Source organism: Mytilus californianus, unplaced genomic scaffold, assembly GCF_021869535.1.
Source record: "Mytilus californianus isolate M0D057914Y unplaced genomic scaffold, xbMytCali1.0.p SCAF_22, whole genome shotgun sequence".
Classification (NCBI taxonomy): Eukaryota; Metazoa; Mollusca; class Bivalvia; order Mytilida; family Mytilidae; genus Mytilus; species Mytilus californianus.
The window spans coordinates 7,252,712-7,262,815 of NW_026262671.1; the positions used below are offsets into that span (position 1 = coordinate 7,252,712).

The 10,104-nt window shown below is 32.8% G+C and overlaps 1 protein-coding gene across 1 annotated transcript; it reads right to left on the bottom strand.

Annotated features, from left to right (window-relative positions):
- Nucleotides 1–566: 566 nt before the first annotated feature.
- LOC127732210 (alpha-2C adrenergic receptor-like) lies at nucleotides 567–5,749 on the bottom strand. Its single transcript, XM_052241293.1, has 2 exons — nucleotides 5,596–5,749; nucleotides 567–2,415 (listed from the first exon to the last, which is right to left on the bottom strand). Exon 2 carries the CDS (start codon nucleotides 2,403–2,405, stop codon nucleotides 1,002–1,004), a length of 1,404 nt encoding a protein of 467 aa, XP_052097253.1. The 5' UTR covers nucleotides 2,406–2,415; nucleotides 5,596–5,749; the 3' UTR covers nucleotides 567–1,001.
- Nucleotides 5,750–10,104: the final 4,355 nt, after the last annotated feature.

Here is a 10,104-nt window from a genome sequence, read left to right on the forward strand (position 1 = left end):
GTTGAAGGCCGTTCAGTGTCTGTAGTTGTTCCCATTCTTGTATATTGTTTGGTAGCTGTCATATCAAAAATCATTCCCTTTTTATATAAGTTTTCAAAGTATATTATCAAATTCGTACATATTACACTATTATTTGTTTAATTAGGTGAAAATAAATTTAAATAAATAAAAATATTAATGCATATTTGCTAGAAAAAAACCCACAACAAACAATATATATATAGAAAAAGTGGGTCCATCACCCAACCGCCTGTGAATATATACTTAGTTTGCTTCGTGTACAAAGTGCATTTTCCGAATTTTGTGCACCATGTTCGTTTTCTGAATTAAAACTCATGTTCAAAGTTCGAATAACCGATGATGAACTTGAGAACTTAATAACAAACACAATTTTAGCTTCGGTTGATAAATTATTATTTTCAAATCATAAACGGAAAAGGTACTTTTTAGTCTTGCATATATCCATGCCTCATTATTTGCGGTTTTCTGTTCTGAATATTCGATTGAATGAAATAATCATATGGTAAATGTGTAGTTGTTCACCTTTCCAAATATCTAAAACAAAATATGTCTGCATATTTATTAAAAAAAACTAGCATACATGTAAGTTATGTATATTTGAAAGACTCTGGTTTGTACAAAAGCTAACATCATCCCATAAAATATGTTTCATTCTATGGAAATTCGGGAGAGAAAAAAAGATATTTGACAAACTTTTGTTCAGAGAGTATGTGTGTTTGATGCCAGGTGTATATCGTCTGCATTGCTCTAAATCCAGCTATATTTGTGTTATTGTTATTAGGCACTGACTTTTTCTAAATTTTTGTCCGAACTGCGCGAAGATTGAAAGAGCTAAAGTCAATATTAATAACGCTTCATATACAATTTGGGCATATTCATCATTTGTTCTTTATTTCGAATTCAATCGAGAGAAAAAGATGTCATGCATATTCAGGAAAATATTAAGTTCGCGAATGAATCAGTCGGCAAGTGGAGTAATGTTATAACTTTTTACAGAACACTTTCTTAAATTCCCGCCGAAATATTTTACTACAAAACCCGTACACAAACGGATTTACTCCACTACTGATAAAGTGTGATAATATACCGATATTATATGCAACTTGAGTAGGTGAGTTAAGCGAAAGCAGAAACTCCGGAATGAATCTTTTGCAAATGAGCAACACAATAAACGGAAGAAAACTGAAAATTTGAACAATTGTTATCACAAACATAGCTATTGTCATTCGGCGTCTGCGCACCATGTTTCTGTTAGATCGTGTGGAACCATTACTTGACATACTTATTGAACCTAAGAACGATGATTTCCTAATAAAACGTTTACTTCGACTTTCCTGTGTATTTGTTCTTGGTCGCATGACCTCTGTATCTCCCTTTTCATTGTTATTGGCAGAAACAGGACAATTTTGTTTCCTACTTTTCTGATCTATGGAATTACTTCTCGAAATATCGGTCGAAAAATCGCAAGAATCGCTTTCATCTAAATTTGACCTGTGTCGTCTTCTGTCCAACGTATTCCTTCTTGTCTTCCCATTATCTTCTGTTTGTTTAAGAGAAAGTATACACGTCCCATCTAATGATCCATTCGTTGACTTATTTGCTGGGTCAAAGTTTAAAGTATTTTGAAAATTAGAAGCGGTTAATTCAGCACTTTCAGATCCGGACTGTCTCTTTGCAGTTGACATTGCTGATGACGTCAGATTCGGGAGTCGTAAAATTCTTAACCAAATCAAAGTGTAAAACAATACAAGCGATATCGTTATGCCGAAAAACAGAACAAATATAATCCCATAGTATATGACCGGATATGGCGTATTATCATAATCATTTAACGTTGAGCATTGCGTTTCTGCAATCACTTGCTTATCGGGACTTCTCATGCCAAATAAAATAAATGCTGGCCATGAAAATATCAATGCCAATACTACGGAAACCACGCATAACCGTCGTGCTTGTGAGGGTTGTATGCGCGTGCGTGTGTGCTTGCATATACTAATATACCTATCAATAGCAATAATGACAAGCATTCCTCCGGCAGCTAAAGATGTCACCGCACGTGACCCTCGCTCTAGTTTGCAAAGAATATCATTATCAATCAAAAGAGGTTGTCGTAGCATAACTATTTCTATCGGCATACAAATGCAGCACGTGAGCAAATCAAAAGTTGCAAGAAAACCGATGAAGTATTTGATTTTCCTTTCTTTCCATTTCCGGTAACAGACGTAACATACGAGAGAATTGCCAATCACACCGGAAGTCATGAGAACGGAGATATACGCAACAATGGGAGACAGGAGTCTGGCCACTTCTTCTTCCCTCTTAATCCAGTTAAAACCAGTTGTGTTGGTTGTTTCATTGCCACTGCTGGAATTCATTGTATCCATTTATATAAATCTAAAATAATGTAAAAGAAGTCTGTTAATCAAACGTTGATGAACAAGAAAATTGTTGCAATTACTAATGCATTCTGCAATATTTAAGTTCTAATGTGTAAATTCTAAGTGTCTAAGTGTTACAAATCTTGTTAGTCTTTGTATTCACAAGTCCTTCATATATATTGTGTTTCCTCTACTCTCATACAATGCTCATATTACACCAATTCGAGTGTCAACCATTAAAAATGATAAGGAAATAAAACGCTTTCATATCAGCAAATATTTGAATTCAAATACCAAAATTATTGTTATAGGTCAACCGGCGCAGAATCGAGGACAATCGTAGTAAAATCCAGGAACTCGAAAAGTAAATCAAAATATGAAAACGATTCAAATTGACAATTAATTACATTAATTTCTATCGCAAACTTCTGATTTTCAATTCTCCACCCCCTCATTATTAGGAGAATAATACTCAAAATCAAAGTAAATATAATAAATGAACATTAACATTATAGTACTTTCCTACCTATCAAGCAGCCATAGTCATACCATGCATACGGAAGTAGTATCCTTGCTGTCATAAGACGATCGATCTTATGTCAAGGAATTGGCACTAGTCTTACAAGAAAATTTATGACCTCGTATAAAGTAGTTGTAATTGACTTGTTTTAAACTAGCGTTTATCAAATTAACTATATCTTTATTCTCATAACCATTGCAGATCATATATTTATACGATGCGTTTTAATTGGAGAATGAAGTTGACAAAAAATTGATTTGCAGTTTGATTGCTGATAAAACAATAAAGAAAACAAATATGACAGTAAGCAACTAATGATAACCATGCACTATATTACAGGCTCTTGACTTTGGACAGGCAAATATAGAATGTGGCTGGGCATAACAAGTTTGCGCGCTCAATCGATCCTCGGTCGCCTTGCCGAAGATAGTGGTGTAACAACAGAAGAACAAACTGTAAAAATCAGCCAAGAAGGGATTTATTCATAGGATCGGCATAAAGCAGCAAAAACAAATAAACGATTAACAAAAAGACATAAAAAAGTGAGTTTTGCAAAAATAAAGTAATCTCGGAAAAGTCATTAGCAAAACTCACAAAGTTTCATCCGTGACCACACTACATCAAATACTCAGATGATTGCCAACCTGCATTTTTATGATAAGCCTTATCAATGGAGATTATTCATTATGATTGCAATTTGCCATCCAGAGTGAAAATTTAAAATAAAATGTTTCAAAATATGAAATTTAGAACGTAATAGAATCTCTTAATTCGGAATTTTTATCATATTGCCAGAAATATATGCAAAGCATAAGAAATCTTCAAAATCTATTATAATTGGTTAACTTCATAAACAGGACTAATTTTTTTTTAATTTTGATTAAATGAAAAATACACTCAGGTTACCGTAGTGCGTTTCTATTGGCACTCAGTATACGTCCAGTTATTTTTTAGTACGTATCCGAGTCAAATGAACTGTTTATTATTATCAGTTGTTGTTTGTTGTTGTTGAAATAAATCACAAAAAGATCAAAAACTGTTCAGACGGCAAACAAATGATAAAATGAATAAAGCACTTGAAACAATTTAACTGTTTCCGTATATATATTTTTCTTGTTCTAGAAATTAAACTTTTTTTTGAAAGTGCAAAACGTTTGAAATATGTTCATGTAGAGAACGTGCGTGTATTCATTGATGTTGCTTTTTACTGAACTTCAAAACATCACTTTAAAATGGTTGACATGTTTATCCCTTTAAGGGCATCCGATACAGTTTTGATCCCACGATGATTTTTTTACGAAACTTTGCATACAAGCTATTTCTCACTTAGATAATTCAAATATGTAATAAAACATATACCTGCATGTGCTAAATTTAGAGATAAATGGGGTCGAAATTTTAGACATTTACTTAAAATTTCGGTTTCTTAGACATTCCTATCCTTTGGACATTCCTATCCTTTGGACAGACATACTTAACTTTTTTTGTTTCAAAAGATAAATACATGCGGATTTTTGTAAAAAGATTTGGAATATCTGCGTTACAAAATTGTGCTCTTAATTTGTGTCGCAATTCTTTGAAAACAATTCATTTTTATTAAAATTTCATGATTTTGGTAAAAAACGGCAGTTTTTGCTGCACATTTATCTAATTTAAAAAACAATCATAGGTGATTTTTTCATAAAAAAATGGTACAAGTAATCACCAATACAGTATCAAGTCAAATGTTCTTTAAAAAAGAGGGGTTCATGTACTCGTTTTCAAGCTAATGATTAAAATCACTCGAAAATGCATCTTTTCACGATATGTCGCCGTTTGACGTCGCGAAAAGTAACATATAACGTTAACAACGTCATTTCCTCTCCTGTAACTGTATCGTATGCCCTTAATGCATGTTTAACGCACCCGCTAATGTGACACGTCGTGTATATGTTATTACAAAGGAAGTATTTGGCATGAACCTTCTTAATTGTTAAAAAAAATGAGATGGGAAATAATTGTGAAAGAGTTTTTGGCTGCTTCTAGGCAAGGATTATCATTTAAGGCTAGGTGGCAATTTGTGAGGGTCTGGATGGGGGTTCCTTCATTTCTGTATTTTTCTCTATTCTTTATATATATACTGCCTGTTATTCTCGATTCTTTATATTTAAGCACCCGATTATTCGCTATTCTTTGTGGTATTTTTTTTTGCCTATTTTTACTATTCTTTATATTTTTTGCCCTTTTTTCTGCATAATTTGCCCATTAATCTCTATTCTGTAAACCCAATCCAAGCCCTGATTTGTATCTTCAAAATCCCTCCCAAAGACAATTTCTTTTTAACTTAGAAGGTCTATATTTTCTGTATTTGGATTATTTATCAATATGCGTAAAGGATTTTTTAAACAGATTTAGTTATGCCAGAACGTTGGCAAATCCATCGGTTGCGTCAAATTGCATAAAAAGGGGTTCATCTTCTAGTAAATAATTTTTTGAATTATGATAATTATTTTTGAAAACTTATTTTTTTTATGAACAACATTCAAAATATAACATACTTATCTAGATTTATCACTGAAAATGTAAGGAGTCTACTTCACCATCTGTACTGGTCATTCCAGTACATACTAATTAAAGTATACAGTTTTATCATTCATACAATATCGGATATCAGTAGATTATTATTAAATTTCTTACCCTTTGATGCACGATACCATCTTGAATCATACCATTCAGAAACAATGTGTCATTTGATGGTAAAAAAATAATAATTTGGTAATTTAAAGTAGTCTGTGCTTATATCTTTGATGTCAGATACCATCTTTTTTCATACCATTCGGAAACAGTTCACATTCAGTGTCATTTGATGGCGAAGAAATAAATTAGGGAATTTGAAGAGTGTGGGCATATCTTGTTGTCGCTAAGCGGATCTCTCGACGTTAGTACTTCCTTTTTTCAAGGACAGTGGTTAACTTTTATTAATGGTACATATCATTACGCTTCACACAATAATGCATTGTACTTAATTGGCGGGAAAACACTTTTCATTTTAACAGTTCTATTTAATACTATTGTTTTGTATCTTGTTTTGTATTTTCTGTCTTTGATACGGAAATTCTTGCATACCGGTTTGTATTCCAATTTTTTTTCATACACCATTCAAATTTATTTCTTCCTATATTATGCATAAAATAATAATTAGGGAGATGAGATAAATTGGTGATTTGGTCCATTTGAAAAATGTCAATAATTAGAATGTCTGAAACTGCCAAACTGAAGTAAAGACCACCTTAACATAGAATTATTTATGGTTTGAGTTAGAGCTGGTAGACCTTTCTATAGTTCGATACAGCTTCACTGTTAAAATCTTACTGATAAAACGCAGGTGATATCTTTAAACTTGCCTTGATTGTTCATACAGGAACTTCTTAGGAAGAAAGATAAGAAGTTAGCATTATCCTTTAACTTTACGTTCCGGTATATAGATGATGTTCTTTCACTAAATAATACAAAATTTGGTGACTATGTTGAACGAATCTATCCCATCGAACTAGAGATAAAAGATACTACAGATACAGTTAAGTCTACCTCATATCTTGACTTACATCTTAAAATTGACAATTAGGGTCGGTTGAAAACAAAACTTTACGACAAAAGAGATGATTTCAGCTTCCCAATTGTGAACTTTCCATTTCTAAGTAGCAACATTTCAGCAGCGCCCACATACGGAGTATATATCTCCCAATTGATACGATATTCCCGGGTTTGTATTTCCTATCATGATTTCCTTGATAGAGGATTCCTGCTTACAAGGAAGCTATTAAACCAAGAGTTCCAAATGGTGAAGTTGAAATCATCCCTTCGTAAATTTTACGAACGCCATCACGAGTTGGTTGACCGTTATGGAATAACTGTTTCACAGATGATATCGGATATGTTCGTTATGTCGTAACTACAATACCCTTCCCTTTTCACGAATGTGGCCTACCGAATTAGACTATTTACCGGATTTGTAATAACATAAGCCACACGACGGGTGCCACATGTGAAGCAGGATCTGCTTACCCTTCCTGAGCACCTGAGATCACCCCCAGTTTTTGGTGGGGTTCGTGTTGCTTAGTCTTTAGTTTTCTGTGTTGTGTCATCTGTACTATTATTGTCTGTTTGTCTTTTTATTTTTGGCCATGGCGTTGTCAGTTTGTTTTCGATCTATGAGTTTGACTGTCCCTCTGGTATCTTTCGACCCTCTATGTTCTAAAGAAATGTACCACAAAATAACTGTGTTCTCGGGCTATTCCAATATAAAAACAAGAAGATGTGGTATGATTGCCAATAAGACAAATCTCCACAAGAGACCAAATGACGTAGAAGTCAACAACTATAGGTCACCGTACGGCCTTCAACAAGTTCGTAATAACATCTTTTTTACCACACGTTCCAAGGAAGTATAGATAAATGATAAATCATCCCATTTTACATTAACGCGAGGATTTATAGGTTTGCACAATTTGAAGTTCACATTTTACACGACAATCTTGTATCTTCAAAAGCTCAAGAGAAATTTAAATTACATAATCATTGATTTTCAAACAGTAAGCTAGGAGTATTTAGTTTATCTAAAGAAATATATATGGACAAGGTTATCTTGTACTGAAAAATGTTTTTAAAAATATTTTTTTTTATGTTATTATGAAACTTTTGTAATCTTCTTGTTGTCTGAAGCTTTCCGTGTATATTTTCAAAAGCGTACACCAAACGTTGTAATTGGTCATTCAAACAACGAATTAGAGTTATCTTCAATAACTGTCGAGTACGGAAAACGAAACGATAACCATAGTCCTTTAAAAAATGCAATGGCCAATTCAACAGGCTATTAGTTACTGGTCTGTTCTGTAAAAATTAGGAAAATTACTACAAATATTATGTAACTTTAAGATTACTATGCATCATTTTATGTATTATATTCTTAAGGTTGTCAAATACCTCAAAGCTCAAAATGAATTAAATACTGCAACGAGTGTCTGAATGGGGTTTACAGAATACAGAATAATGGACAAAAAATTCAAAACAAAGGGCAAAAGAAATTTAAAAAATAAGGTGAGAAATAGGCCAAAACATAAAGAATAGAGAATAATGAGGATTCTAAAATATACAGAATAGAGAAAATTAACCTAAAACATTAAAGAATACAGAAATGGAAATCGAAACACTCTGCTTAAAAGTTCTCCCCAACTTGAGCCTCAACTGACTCTACCTCTTTCGCTTGATTAATTGTTAATTTTTGTTTGCTTAATGTGCAGTGGCAAATATTTCATGCATATCCAGTACGACAAAAACTGCTTAAAAATATCTCATAACAATTTGCTTTAATTTTTATATACGATTGGTTATATAGAAGACTTGAATAAACTCTTATAAATGTTAATCTATGAGTAAAAGGAAAAGTAAGTAAAACGTCAACGACAGCCACCCAGCAACAATTACAAACATACACATACACACACAAACATCAAGGTCAATGTATGGTCTTTAACAATAGAATACACATCAAGACCATCTTCATTAGCCAAGGGTTACGATCCGATCCCCTCCTCTCCATGATGAGGCCTGATTGGAACATTAACTAGCAAAGTTGAGTCATGACAAGTTTTGAATAAATTTAAAAACTATATAACGTTTGCCACTATACGCAAAATTGTTTTAACGACGACAAAAATAACTAAAGACAAACACTGGTTATGTTCCTGACAGAGGATAGGTACATTTATGTATGATGCTTTTATAGCTAGTTGTTTTAGTACTCAAACCTCCTAAAACTTGATATGATAGACAAAGCTCTTTGCTCTTGTACATTACCAGATACGCTAAATCGCAGTTATTTTTATCTCAAATCAACACGTAATACTTATAATTATGTTAATCATCATGGTCTATTATTAGTTAACTACATGATCTATTCATAAAAACAAATTTAACGACAAATTTTATAAAAATGTATCGTCGTAAAATTTGAAATGAATCCAAACCATATAAAATAAATTATTTACAAAAATTCATTTTTCCAAAACAAAAAAAAAGTATCAAAAATAAAGATAACCACCGGAATACACTAAATGACAATGAATTAATTAGTGGGAAATACTATTTCAGAATTAATTATGTAGGTTGAAAAGTACGACCGAAAAAGTTAAACAGGTTTAAAAATCTATCATCGGAAAAACAGATTGTGACATCTCAAATCTTATTGAAATACAGACCATGTGCCCATGATTCACTTTCAAGCAAAGCGTGTACAAAGGATCTGACTTTCATCAGATTTACACATCTCTGACATCCGAGAGAAAATAACCAGTATTTCGATGCTTGGCCGTGGCAAAGTCGAACTTGATGATATTTCGAATGATCAACCTCATTCTCTTAATTGTTCTTGTTTCTTTTCCCAAATCCCTTTGTATTTTCCAAATCCCTTTGTATTTTCCAAATCCCTTGTATTATAAAAGGAAAGGATTAAGTCACTATAATGCACGGTAGGAAATATTTCAGGTTTGTGGCAGCACGAGTGTGAAACTCATTTTCAAATGAAACCCGAGTCATGACTTCATTTGATCAGTTACAACATTATATAAAAAGCTGGTGCGAGTGACAAAAATAAAAGTGTAATCCATTCCAAATCCAACTAGTGCTGCATCAAAGTTGATTTGTTTTGACTAAATTCAACATTTTGGTTTGTTTCTTGATTTTCTTTTTTGTTTGCTTAATTCAATTTTTGCTTGCTAATTGATTATTTTGCTGAGCTAATAACTATTTATCTGATTCTTTTCTAAACAGGGACCCAGTGTCCGTTGAAAGGGAAGACGTAATTGTCCTAAATGGTAAAAATAATAAAAGTACCCACTAAAATAAAACCTCCCAAAAACGATGCATAGTTTGTGCACAAGCGACCTTGACCACTTCTGATTTGTAAAGCCCTTTTAAACTCTAATCATATTTGTATTTTTGAGTTTCTACAACCCCAGTCGATACTAGGCTGGTACAGACTTAGTTCCGGGTAGAAATGTTTTATAATTTGCTTTCTGTGTTTGTTTCGATAAGATTCACGGTACCAAATTTACTGAACGAGATACTCATTGCGGCAATTAATGTCTTAAGGTTTTTCATTCTTTTTTGTTTGTTGTGTTGCAGTCTTAAATTACCGAAAAAATATAC

Excerpts from the sequence above, each read along its gene's own strand:
- LOC127732210 (XM_052241293.1), bottom strand. The coding sequence starts at position 2,405 with ATGGATACAATGAATTCCAGCAGTGGCAATGAAACAACCAACACAACT.